Below are 14306 nucleotides of genomic sequence, written 5' to 3'. Positions count from 1 at the left end.
CTCACGCCATGGTGTCGCACCCCGGGGTCGGCCAAGAGCGCTGCCCGGGCAGAGGGCGGGTGAGTGAGGCAACGCCTTTGGGTGACAGCGCCCATTCTGCCTGGCGATGGCTCCTCTCAAAGTTTCAGTGACGTCTCCGGGGGTGCAGAACGACAGTAGCTCCTGCCCCACGCCCCAGTCGCCGAGGGGCTAACGCTGCCCCAGGAGAGGGGCAGGCCGCGGCCTCGGCTTGAGCTGTCCCGGCCACCTCAGCCGCACAGCCCCCGACGGGTGGGTCGGCTTGATTTCTGGTACGTTCCCCGTCCTCAGAAGTTGCGGCGGGTCGCCGAACCTCCTGGGGTTTGGCTCAGCTTCACGGACCATTCTTCTTACGTTTGAAAGCTGCCAACTTTTTTTGAAGTAAAAAACCCACATCTTTCTTTGACACCTTTCAGCCACTGAAATAATGTTTCAGCTGCTTCCTTATTCCCAGGTGCCCAGGGCCTGCTGGGAGCGTGTGCCCAGCCCGGTGGCTGTTCCAGGAGTGCAGGACTGCAAGGAAGCGTCTTCTCCCTTTAGGATCACGGACTGGGATGAGCTTGAATTTTTACAAACCAGCTGCTGGCACATGACAGCACCTGGGAACGTCCTGGAATATTGTTGGAGACTGGGGCAAAGCTGTGCTGGCGGGTGCTGTGCCGGAGGGTGCTGTGCTGGAGGGTGCTGCCCTCTCCCTCCTGCTGACCGAGGAGCCGCACTCCCCGTCAGCGCGACGCTGCGGAGGACGGTGCCTGCACAGCGACGGGCCGAGCCGCCACACCAGGGGCTGGGGGTTTGGGGTTTGGCCCCTTGCTGACCCCTCTGCGGCACAAACCTCCGTGGCAGCCGGGTAAGGGCTTCCCTTGCAATCCCCGCTGCAGCTCGCCCTTTGGAGCTTCCTGACAGGGCGTAATTGCAGCTCCCCGCTCTGCTGATCTCCGTCATGTTCACCCCAGCTGAGTCACCCTCCAGCCTGAACATCAGCCGAAACTGAGGTGATCGCCCTGGCCTGCTTTTAGGTTCCTCCTGTAATGGCTAGGGATTGATTGAAACCGTCCTAAAAGGAATAACTGTGGTACTGCACACCCACCTAGGAACCCCTCTATTTCCCCAGGGATACGTGGATTTGTCAAGAACACTCTGCTTAGAAATCTCCTGTCTTTTAAAGCTTTTCTGTCTTTTTTAAAAATGTTGGATTGTCTCCTAAATGTACTATTTTTTTAATTAGGATTTACTGCTGCGAAGATGCTGATTGTTACCTTGAGTGGCGAACTGCGGCAAGCAGACATGAACCTCAGCAGGGTCTAAATAGGGTTTAACAGCTGGGGGGTTTGGTGGCACAGAGAGAGATTTACCCTCAGGAAGAGCTTTTGTGGTGTGGTACCTTTTGACACTGGCTCTTACTCAGCTACAGTTTTCAGGCAACTAAGACTGTTTGGCTATTTGGGGCCTACAAGGGAGATGGAGGGGACTTTTTACAAGGGCCTGTAGTGACAGGACAAGGGGTAACGGGTTTAAATTGAAAGGGGGGAGGTTTAGATTGGATATCGGGAAGAAGTTCTTCCCAGGAGGGTGGTGAGGCACTGGAACAGGTTGCCCAGAGAAGCTGTGGATGCCCCATCCCTGGAAGTGTTCAAGGCCAGGCTGGATGAGGCTTTGAGCAATGTGGTCTAGTGGAAGGTGTCCCTGCCCATGGCAGGGGAGTTGGAACTAGATGGTCTTTAATGTCCCTTCCAACCCTAACCATTCCATGATTGTGATTCTATTTTAAAATAGGAGGAGTGTTGGTTAAGCACCATGGGCTTTGCACACGGCAGACCTCTCCCGAGCACTTGTACTTCTCAAGAAAACACACCTTTATTATGTTTAATTAATACACACCTGAGGGAGATCTTTCAGAACAACATTCTCAGTGCTATTTCTGCAGTGCTAGCACGTTCGCTACACGTTTATATCACATGTGCAAAGAAGGCATTGGGGTACTGGAGAAATTTAAAAGCTTCACCTTGAAAAAAGGAGCTTTGTTAGAATCAAACGTAAAACCTAAGTACTGCCTGAAATAAAAACACCCCAGATCATACTGGTCCACAAAATGGGTTTGCTTTCAGGTTTACAAACACACCTGTAAACAGAAATAGCTGGTGTGTTCAACAAGCTGATCACCAACTCCCGAGGTAAACGTTCCTCTTGCTCAGCGCAGCCCCTCGTGCTGTTGACCCACCCCTTCAAAAGCCATGCCATCGGCAGTCCTGCCACACAGAACAGGAACAGTTCTCTGTGCATGGAAAACTACCTGCCTGTAATCCTTTTAAAAACATACCCTTTCATTTCAGAACTAATGGTTTTAACCCAAAGTGTTCCACGACAAGCCAATATATTATTCATTCACTTTTGCTGCTAAGCTGCTCTGCAACAAAATATTTACATCTGGTTTGTACAGACCAGGGAGAGTGAAGAAACAGACGGCCTGGAGTGGTCTGTCAGGAAAACGTTAATGCTTTTTGGAAACTCTTTTTAGCAAAGCTATGGCTAGCTGACCCGCTTATCTCGAAGACGCTTCTTATCGCAAGAACAGGCAACTCGCAAAACGATACGGCAAGTGGTGGCTCCAAGTGTGTTATCTGTCGTACCCTCCACGAGAGTTCGTACTCTGTATATAATGTAAAACATTTCTATCTAAATAAATCAGTACGCCCAATAACACGACCTCTGCTACCGAAACAGAGACATGTATCACACTCTAGAGATTAAAAACATGTACAACTACAAGAAGGAGAGAGCAGCAAGTCTGAAGTGCACACAGGCCGTCCAAGCAAAACAGCGGGGAGAGGGAGAGACCCGCTCCAACCCCTGCCAGTCTGCAGAGTTCACACGCCCCTCTCGCAGGTGTGAGCCGTGTGCCTCCAACTGATTTACTTCTTACAGTTCATAAACCTTTTTCAGGCTCTCCAGATCTTCCAAGGAGTACTGATGATTCCGGTTTGCTGAACCTGTCTTTTTTCGGATTTGCTAAGAAAGGCTAGCACCACCTGAAAAAACAGATTATTTGATGATCAGCACAGGTTGACCGAAAAATCATCGGAAGCGAGAGAGAAGGAAATGAGACACTGATTCTGTAAGACACGCCACACTCATTTAAGCTTCTGTTCGAGCTAATTGTGCATTCCGCCTTACCTTAAATCTTTCTGCTTTGCTCAGGTAGAAAAGGTGCTGATACACAAGGCCAGGATCTTTCCCAAGTACATAACATTCCAACGACTGGATAAAGATCAAAAGGGTTTCTCCTTCAAGTTTGTTACTTAGGAGCATTGGCAATTTTTTTGGATCAGTAATTGTCAGAAGATCTGCACAAGCAGCTTTATCCTTACGGCTGTTCACTGCATTTACAATCTGACCGAAGTCGTAAGCAGTAGACGGTTCGGAAATGTGCAGCTTCTCAGGGGTCTGAAGGGGCACGCGCTGCTGAGCTGCTTCCTTAGAAGTAACGTGGTCGGTCGCCCCATCTTCTGATGTAGCAAACTGTCTCTCTTCCTCTCCATCAGATTCAGTCACCTTCACAAAGCAAATGGCAACAAAACATTATAATGTGGACATACGGATGGCCTGAACCTTCATAAACTGCCTGCAGATGTCCATCAGTAATGTCACTCAACAAGTTAGCACTGCACTCTTCACAGGCACCTCTGGTCTTCTATGTCCTACTTCCCCCCAGAATAGTACCTCTCTCTCTCATCTTTAAAGGCTTGTAGTCCAAAGTGGCTATTTCATAGAACCCCAGAACAGTTTGGGTTGGAAGGGACCTTAAAGACCATCTAGTTCCAACCCCCCTGCCATGGGCAGGGACACCTTCAACTAGACCAGGTTGCTCAAAGCCTCATCCAGCCTGGCCTTGAACACTTCCAGGGATGGGCCATCCACAGCTTCTCTGGGCAACCTGTTCCAGTGCCCCACCACCCTCTCCGGGAAGAACTTCTTCCCGATATCCAATCTAAACCTCCCCACTTTCAATTTAAACCCGTTGCCCCTTGTCCTGTCACTACAGGCCCTTGTAAAAAGTCCCCCCCAGCTTCCTTGTAGCCCCTTCAGGTACTGGAAGGGGCTATAAGGTCTCCCCGGAGCCTTCTCTTCTCCAGGCTGAACAAGCCCAACTCTCTCAGCCTGTCCCCATAGCAGAGGTGCTCCAGCCCTCGGAGCATCATCGTGGCCTCCTCTGGACTCGCTCCAACCAGTCGATATTAATCTTATACTGGGGGTTCCACGGCTGGATGCAGCACTCCAGGTGGGGTCTCACAAGAGCCCCCTAAGGGGCAGAATCCCCTCCCTCAACCTGCTGGCCACACTTCTCTGGATACAGCCCAGGATACGGTTGGCTTTCTGGGCTGCCAGCGCACACTGCCGGCTCATGTCCAGCTTTTCACCCACCAGTACCCCCAAGTGCTTGCCCTTTTCACGTTTCCTTTCCCAGCCTGGCACTCTGCTGTGCAAAGACAGCTGAAGAGCACCGGGAGCAAGCTAGGGAGGAATGGGAAGCTGCAGAAGACAAGCAGACCTGCAGTCAAGTCACCAGGTACCCAGGTTTCACTTCACTCCTGTGCCTTCACAGCAGCACAGGCATAAGGCAGCTGTGTCAGGTGCAGAGTCTTGGTGGAAGGAGAAAGCTCAGCAGGGTCTGACACCTGAATACCCACTTCATTCCTCCACAGTTTGCAGCCTGTATCAAGTTTCGAGTCAGTCACTAGAAAATGAACCAGGGTTCAAGGACACCTGCTGAAATCCACTGCAAACCTGCTGAAACCCACTGCAAGCTATCCAGAGTTGTGGAATCAGTGTAAGCTGTCTAAACCTCATGGAATGGGGTCTCTTCAACAGCTGCCAGTTTTTTTGGGAAGTCTGAAGATACCATGTTGCGCAGTACAGTGTTGTGCTGGCAGCTAGATCCGTCATTTCGGGGAAATGCTGCGTTGGGCTTATAGACATGCTGTTCTATTTTTTTTAACTACCCTTAGAATCAGAAGAGAAATCTTGACTGTCTTATAAATTATGGCTTGAATAAATTGGCATTATAGTGATAAATCTGTTTCTAATCAAATTGTCCTTACGTTTACTTGCAGTCTGTTTCCGTAGAACCACCTTGTAGCACAGCAGCTAAGGCAGGGGAGGCTCTCTAAGGGGGCAGCTGCAATTATGATAACGAACATAAATGCTTCCTGCCCCACCCCTGGAAAAATGACTGCTGCCAGTAACGTAGTTAGCCGGTCTCTGAACAATGCAGTTGCTTCCCAAACCTCCTCTAAACACTTTCCAGGCCCTTTGTTGGTCACAACTCAGAGCTTAACTAACACTATACTCGGCTTATTCCAGTTACATAAAATCCCACGCACCCGTGTCAACGTGAAATGTTTCCGGAATAGCAAGTTGTTTCTGTATTAGTAACTGCAGTTTCCACCATACCACCATTTTGAAATTACAGGACCACGTTACGGTATTGCTATATAACGCTGCAGAGACTGGTGAACTCTGGATTTTAATGATCTTTTTTAAACTGAAAAGGGAAACACCCCTCATGCACCCCACCCCCCTCCGTTCTTAAAGGACCAGCACAGTTACAATCCAAAAAAATCAGATGACTGAGAAAATCCTTCCAGTGCCTAATTCTACGCAGAACTCCACACGGCTAACATTCTGATGAGTACATCACATTACATCACGCACTTCTTTTGTAAGACCCTACAGCTGTTTTACCCATATTCTTGCTCTCTAAGGCCAGATTTCATTCTGCAGGCGAGTGACTCCACTGCCAGGGCAAGAGCAGCCAGCCCGCCAGCTGACCCGACCCTCTGCCCGCACAGCCCCCGAGGCTTCCCCAGTAGCACAGCCTTAAGAAGCAGAACTGCTGTTTGCCAGCTGCATGCCACAAACAGGTTTTCTTTGCAAGGAGCATATCCTCAGGTTTAGTGCCATCTAAATGTCCTTTTTCCCCGTTTCTGCTGTGGTCCTGAATACACTTCACAGCAGTCCACCCTTTACTGTAGAACATAACAGACACCAGACACATCATGTCCAAGAATCTTCCAATATGCCCTCAAAATAACCTGGAAAAAAACAAGCCCATCCAAAAAAAAATGTACAGCTAACAAATACAAAACAAACTTTAATATTATCTCTTCAGACCTGTGGCTTCTGTTCTGCCTGCTTTTAAAAACGGACAAGTATACCTCTTGGATGGTTATTTTCTTCCTTTGCTTTTGCTGACCACCAGCGACAGCACCACTGGCAAGGGTAAGCAGTTGGGTGACCTCCTCTAGTTCCTTTTTTGCTTCAAGAACATGTGGATCTATTAGAAGTACTCTGTTGAAATCATCAACACTGGCTTGATAATTCTGTAAGCAGAAGGGAAAAATATTGTTTTTCATACACATACCACCAGAAACACAAACTAGAACTACCGTACTGCCCTTCACAGGTAAAAAAGATAAAAATGTTAGGATCTTGACATTAAGTAGGAAAAAAAAAATCTAAATAGAGACAGTGTAATTTCATTAGAGGGGGGAAAAAGGAAACTGAGGATGAGTTCAAATTAGCATTTTGCAACTAAATACTTCCGTATTAAATATGTAATATGACATTGTGATACCCCACCTGGAGTGCTGTGTCCAGCTGTGGAACCCACAACATAAGAAGCATAAAGACCGGTTGGAGCAAGTCCAGAGGAGGCCACGCAGATGCTCAGAGGGCTGGAGCACCTCTGCTATGGGGACAGGCTGAGAGAGTTGGGCTTGTTCAGCCTGGAGAAGAGAAGGCTCCGGGGAGACCTTATAGCACCTTCCAGTACCTGAAGGGGCTACAAGGGAGCTGGGGGGGACTTTTTACAAGGGTCTGTAGTGACAGGACAAGGGGGAACGGGTTTAAATTGAAAGTGGGGAGGGTTAGATTAGATATCAGGAAGAAATTCATCACAGAGAGGGTGGTGGGTGAGGCACTGGAACAGGTTGCCCAGAGAAGCTGTGGATGCCCCATCCCTGGAAGTGTTCAAGGCCAGGCTGGCTGAGGCTTTGAGCAACCTGGTCTAGTGGAGGGTGTCCCTGCCCATGGCAGGGGGGGTGGAACTAGATGGTCTTTAAGGTCCCTTCCAACCCAAACCATTCTATGGTTCATCCTGTGGTTCAGTACCGATGACCAGTATTCAAGGTGCAGCAAGTGAACAGAAGTCTGTGTTATCATGAAAGAAGAGTAAGAGAACTAGAATTATTTAGCCTCAGCAAATGCAGCAGGAACAATGCAGACTGCTTTCATCAAAGAAGCCCAGCTGCTAATTAAGCCAAACTATTTAAATTACAGATGTGAAGATTCACAGCTACAGAGAAACGAGATTCTGAAACAGAATTCTGAAAATGCTCACAAGGGTCAGGAAACATCAGCCCTCCCAGGTTTAAAACTGCAGCTTGCCAACCTTCTCAACCAAAATCATACAATACAGTTGTACCCAGAGGAGGAGACTGGGCTATCAGCTGAAGAAGATGTGTCCTGGGTCCTGTTAAATGCCTAATTCATCACACCAGCATGATTTTTTTCCTGATCTTCCCTTAATGACATCTAAGTAAATCTATAAAAAAATCCTCATTTACTACATTAGATTCCACTGCAGATTTGTGGTTAAATATCTGGATATTTATATACAAATAATACTTGCCAGCTTAGTTAAGTCTTTGCCAAACTACATGCTTTTAGCTCTTAAAATGGTTCATTAGAGAGTCATTCGTCAACCTCAAATAATTTCTGCTGCTTTCTCTGGTTTTATGAATCACTCACATTCCTGGAATTAGCAATAATGAAGGCATTAAATCCAACCACAACAAAACATTTTGGGAGTCCCCAGCTCAGACTGTTCTGAAGGAATCCATGAACAGGTTATGTCTTCAATAATATAAAAATAGTAATTTTTTCTAGGATACTCAGAAAAGCATAAGTTATTTCACCAATTCTTGAAAGTCTTCACTACTGTGTAATTCCCTTTTTTTGACTGGTAGAATCACTATATCCCCTTGCTCTTATTCATACTAATTTTTTAACCACTTCAACAGCATAAGGTTACAGATGATTCATACCAGGTAGCTTGGTACAGTTACAGGAATGTTTTTACACAAAATTAAAACTTTTCACCTTTTCTGAAAATTAATCAAAGGAAGCTTCCAAAATTTCATAGCTACTGTAAGAGAGGAACAAATTTATCATTAAAAAAAAAGATCCCATGATTCCTAAGACTTGCATTTGGAATTAAAACACAGGATGAGAACTGGCTAGTAGACTGCTACGCACAAGCGGGTTGTCCTCAGGTGATCTGCAAGCTGAGAGAAAAATCATGTCGTTTTTTGTTAAGGCATCAAACATAATGGAGGGCTGAGGTAAGTATTCATTTGTTGGACACTGCTGGAACTCGTGGATGCTTGGAGTTATCGTGTCCAGTTACAAAGTGCAACATGGGAGAAAGCACTTAAGATGCTTGTTTAAAGACACTTGTAAAGTTTAATCCAAAGTAGGTGACAACAGCTGCCATCAGGAGCCAACAGAAGTGAGAAGCTGATCAATCAATAACCAGGTAAGAGCCGACAGGCAAGGTAAGGATCCCTATAAAACAATTATGAAGTGTAGAGGCTAATTAACATCACTGAAGAAGGCAAGCCAATAGCGGGATGGACAAAAGGAAGGACACAGTTCAAGGGATGGAACACAAATCTGCAGTCGCATTCAGGATGAATATGAGCAATACAAGTCTGTTTTTATGAAGGTAAGAGGATACTCGAAAAAACTGTGTATAAGATGAGCAGAGTACAGACACCACCATCATTGCAGATGGAAAGGAAAAGGTCGAGTCCCCACACCGTCCCCAGAGTGAGAAAGTAGGTTACCGACAAAGGCTCGTAACGTGTGTGCAGAAGGAAGACAGCGAGAACAAAGATAATTAAAACCCTGGTTAAACATGACAAGCGCTCAAATATGAGCAGATGCCAAAAGACAGCTTGAGATTATAGTTTGGACAGCTAAAGACAGACTTGGAGAGAATCTATTTCTCATCAGCAAAGATATAGTAAACACCTGGACAGAAAAACCAGACTGGGATACCCAGAAGAACATTAGAACAGAGGTGAAACTTGCTTAACCAATCTCCAGTCAAATCTCATTTATTCCAATATTCTTGTATTTTCTCAAATTATTACAAGTCAACATGCAGGGGTTTTTGTTGCAAAAATATGCATATAATATTTTATGTATGCCTAATGTTTCACAAAGTACCCAATCATCAGCACTCAGCACTGCATACTTGGTATTCACCCATTGACTGCCACTACCTGATTGCCTTTGAAGAGGATAAGCAAGTTTAGAAGTGCTTAAGAATACCTGCCATGTTCTTTTTCCTCACCTGTAATCCTTTGTACGCTAGTGCTCTTCTATAAAAAGCTTTAATATTAGAATCTTCTATCTGAAGAACATGATCACAATCCTGCTTAGCCTCTTCATATTTATACAGTTTCAAGTAACAGAGAGCTCTAACACAGAAAAACAGAATACACTGCAATATAAGTAAATTCTACGGTGCTGTAGTGCCAACAGTATCTGATTCATAAACGTTAATTACAATACTTCACACATTTCAGTCTCAATGTGGTATTTTTTAAAGTATATCAAAACCAGTAAGTATGAATAACATCACTGGGTGGATTTACAGAGGGCAAATTCCTGCAATAAAAGTCAAAATTCAAGTATGACTAATGCTTGGGGTTAGGCAGCTATGTAAGTATTTTAATATTGGAGCCTACATTGGTATAATGTGAGTACAGTAGTGGAAATAGTATGGATTTTATACAGCCGTTCTGGGTAAAAAGTGCCCTAGATTAAATAAGCAATAATGCTTTCTGCACCTTACTTGCACCTTATTTACTTGAAAGTCTCCTGTTCAAGTACTGGCCTAATCAAATCCTTCTTAGTTTGTGAAAGCTGATAAGATTACAGCATAAAGAATTACACTGCAGAATTAGGTCAACCTTTAAAATAATGCTGTTGTATGACCGTCTTCCTACTTTTATTTTCTCAAAATGCACATTTGCTTTGAACTAATATTTGAGCTACTGCACCTCAGTTTTTAATTTAATTTATACCAGCATTCTCAAAAAATGCTGCAAAATGCCATTATAATTGTAACTTTTACTACTGCTTACTCTATTTATATAAAGATTTTAAGATATGTATCAGTGACATTAATACTTGCTCCCCTTGGAAAATGAAGTAGTTTAACAAAAAATCAATTGTGTTATGAAAAACTGCCACCCAATGGAAAAAAAATACATTTTTCACAATAACTGAAGTGGTGCAAAATCTCTGTTTGCAGTGAGAAAATATAACTGGTTATCTCACAAAGTGGGCTTACATTTTGGATCTTTACCTGTTAGTATAGATGGTACATTCCTTGGTATTTAACTCCAGGCATTCACTGTATTTATTTACAGCTTCTTCATATTTACCATTTTTTACAAAATCATTCCCTTCATTTTTTAACGTCTTGAACTTCTCCTCAGCTTTCTCACCTACATTACAAAAGATTAGTGTGTTACGTAAGAAGGTCAGTTCATTAAGGGTAGCTGAATAATCTACCCAGACTAAGAATAAGTGCCAGGCATCCAGAGTACGTTTATCAGTCTGCACTGCCATTTCTGTCCCAGATCTCCCTGCTGCTCTCAGAAAGGCCTAAACTACCACATAAACTTTTAGCACAACACTCACTTCCCTGTGCCCCAGGGTAACTGTTTTGCTGAAAATAACAGGAATGCAACCAACAGCTCTCCAGTTTCACCTCCTTTGGTCTACCCCTTCGGTGTGGTAGAGAGGGACTATGTATCTCCACTGCTATACCAGTTTTATTTACATGGGTGGCGACTTAATCAGCAGGACTAAAGGCCTTCTAGATCTCCACCCTCACATCAAGGCAGCTGAAATTTGATCTAATTCTCTGCAAGCAACTGTCACAATTACTATGCCAAACAAATCATCACATCAGTAGAGGTTAGTGACACATCATTAATAATATTCTGTTAACAACTGTTCATCAAAGATACTTCAAGGAGCATGAGAACACTTATTCATACTTTTTTTTTAATTAATATTGTGTTCTTCCCTAATTGTCTTTCCTTCTAAACTCCACATCATTTGTTGCATACGCTTCTAGGTTAGACTACAATTTTTAGATGTTTGCAGTGGAAATCCTGACTGCAGTTTCATCTCTCTCTTGTGAGCAGGCGAGAAACAGTAACATAGCTCTAAGCCCATCGGAATGGAAAATTCTACTTTTTGTACCTCACTAAAGAGTATGAGCCCTTTAGCAAGCTCCATGTTCTAAACACTCTATATAACCAGAGAATTTTAACCAATAATGAAACTCAGTGAGGTCTTTTATAAAAACATGGCAGTCTCCTATGCCAGAAAACTACATGTGGACTTGGGGATAAAATGAAGTAACGACGTGAAGCCAGAAAAGGCTTATGCAAGAAACACAGCCAAGCTCAAGCTCAACACTCGAGCTGTAAGACACAAAAAAACAACAGACAATCGTGGCAAAAACGTGTCAGCCGACAGGAAAGTTCAACTACTGCCTGAACACGACTGCTGGCACACCGGGGCACCACTGATCACTCTCAGGTCCCACTGGTCTTGTACGGGCCTGAGAGGGCAACCACAACCCCCCCTCAGCCTCCAGTGTAGAAAATGGTTACACAGCCTTCATTTAATATTTCTAAAGCCAAAGCCTAACCAAACCTGCTCTATTTGAAATAGATGGGGACGTGTTTTGCAGCAAAATGCTGCAGAGCACACTTCATGAAGACAGCGATGTCCAGTTTCATTAACTTTCCTAACAGGCTGAACATCATCACCAGTGTCCTCAGGAGCCGCTTATCTGAGTACTGTTCACTACGATGATCTTCCAATTCCCTCTCTTGACAAAGTTACACAAGGTTCTGTAGATCCAAATTTACCACGTAAAAGGTTTCAATAAGTTGGTTATACACAGAAATAAAAATTCTTTAGTAACAGAAAAAGTTTGGAGTACAATTAGTGCAACAAAAAGCACTTTTCAGGCTAAGCATTTACGTTTAATGGCAACAATTGTGCAAGATACCAGTATTCCACTTCATTTTAAGAAACTCAAAAAAGTTAAATGCAATTGCTGCCAAATCCTTAAGGGTGATGAATCAGTAACGGCATGCATGACAAAAACTGAAATGAAAATATTTGTCACCGGACATTTTGTGACTAAAATTTGTATTGATTTAATTGAGCTTAAATTATACATAAACATACATGTTTCTTAAATGGAAACAATTTTCTGTAGCATAAATGAAGTTTAATATGTACTACTGCTCAAAACATATATACACTATTACAAGTGTCCAGAACTGTGTCTTCTTCTCAAGAGAAAATGTCTAATTCTCATAAATGCAAGTATTTGTAAATTTGTCTGTTGTTTTACATCAGGTACACATAAATCCAATGCTATCTGAATGATTATTTTAAAGTCACTAAATCTATAGTGCCCAGGAGTGCAGGTTGTTTGAGGACGTGCATCACTGCAGTAATGCATTATGGACAGAAAACCCTATCGCTGCTACAAATCTGGCCAGCCATCCAGTTACGCATCACAGCCTCCCCTGTGTTAATCAGGGGGAGACCATCAACACTGGTTTTCTTTATACTGAAATAAACTCAAAGGGGAACTAGTTAATAGTTAATTAAAAGTAAAAAAATGAGAGAGTTAAGGCCTTTGCAAAAAAATGTTTAATGTCAATACAAACTTACTTGGAATGGTTCCTGATTTAGTGGGAGAGAAAAGAAAGAAACTGCAATGAGGGGAAAAAATCGGGAGGAAGAGAACTGTCCTAAAGCAGTTGAGTACTCAGTGTTTATGTGTAAACAAGTCCAGAACGGATACCTTTGAGAGGTGAGTACTAACCAGTTGCTGTTAAAGTTAGAATCCATAGTAAAAAAAACCAACATAAAAACAAAAAGAAAACAAAACTAAACCAAACAAAAAAAACCACACCACAAATATCCCAAAAACCCCAACAACCCCAAGCATTCTTCTATATCCCATTTCACGAACTGCTGGACACCTAGAATTTTACCTACCCTTTCTGTTCTGAAGACCTGAGTAATGCTTTCAAGAACAATTAAATGACAGCTACAGATTATGCAGCTGATTATAGTACTGTGGTTGGGTGTTTGTTTGGGGAAAAACTGTTGTAACTGTAGTACGGTCTCAGGGAAACCACGGATACTTGTGATAGGACTCAATATACTGCTGATGAGAATTTCAGCTATATTTACTTTTATAACTTCAGAAATTACATCCTGCAAATGACATCATTTGGCTTAAAAAGTTATCGTAGCTGTGGCTCCATAAAACACATTAAACTGAATCATGTAAATGACTATCAACTAACCTGGCTTTTCACAAAGATCTCAGATAAAGATTTTTCTAAAGCAGTTTCTGTGACATTATTAAATCGTATTCCATTTTCCAATTACTTTCTTTTTTGTATACGTATTTGCGTTAGCTATACATACGATTCATCTGCAACTGTTCTTCTCTGTTGCCATCTGTAGTCCCACTTGGCTTATTCTCTGAAGTGAAGTTTCCTCCATCCCACCTGTGTAGCTGAGCAGCAACTGGGACAACTGGAATTGGTGGCAGTTTCTCCCGCCAACTAGGGCCATCCTGATCTATTAAAGTCTTTGTTATTCTGAAAGACAAGAGCCCCAACAACAAGCCTTTTCATACATTTAATTGACACTTCAATAACTTACACCTAAATTAAAGGTGATATTCCATTAAAAAAAAAAAAACCCACACACAGAAAAATTGTCTTTAAGACCAATTTAAAAAAAGATTGTCACAGCAGTAAATGATATTGCCCCCAATTAACATCTAGGATTTTTCCTCTTTTTAGAGTATTTATGCCAGCATTTAGAAGACAAGAATCTGACTTCAGCAGATCTGTAAACGCTTAAGCAAATGATTGATTTTGCAACTAAGCACTAAATGCTGCCTACCAAAGGTAATAAAGAAATAGGAAGAAGAGATCTATTTTGCTTCCTTTTCTCAGCTGTTTATAGGTGTTATTTCTAACAAGTGTAGATTACAATATCCTCAGACAAAGTGTGTACCTAAATTTGACAATGCCAAGTGAAACCTCTTACACAACAACACTCTAAACAACCAATCATAGACTCACAGAATGGTT

General features: G+C 43.2%; 1 protein-coding gene across 1 annotated transcript; it reads right to left on the bottom strand.

The window, feature by feature from the left end:
- Positions 1-2547: 2547 nt before the first annotated feature.
- Positions 2548-13805, bottom strand: LOC104505415 (sperm-associated antigen 1-like; the record flags this gene model as incomplete). The annotated part of the gene is made up of 6 exons (XM_010157007.1): positions 2548-2694; positions 3193-3570; positions 6234-6398; positions 9437-9563; positions 10457-10598; positions 13630-13805. Coding segments are annotated over 6 exons (1135 nt in total), but the record flags the coding sequence as incomplete, so codon positions are not given.
- Positions 13806-14306: the final 501 nt, after the last annotated feature.

The sequence above is a fragment of the Eurypyga helias genome, unplaced genomic scaffold, assembly GCF_000690775.1.
Source record: "Eurypyga helias isolate BGI_N326 unplaced genomic scaffold, ASM69077v1 scaffold8578, whole genome shotgun sequence".
NCBI classification, from domain to species: Eukaryota; Metazoa; Chordata; class Aves; order Eurypygiformes; family Eurypygidae; genus Eurypyga; species Eurypyga helias.
This window is presented reverse-complemented; position numbering and strand designations above follow the sequence as displayed.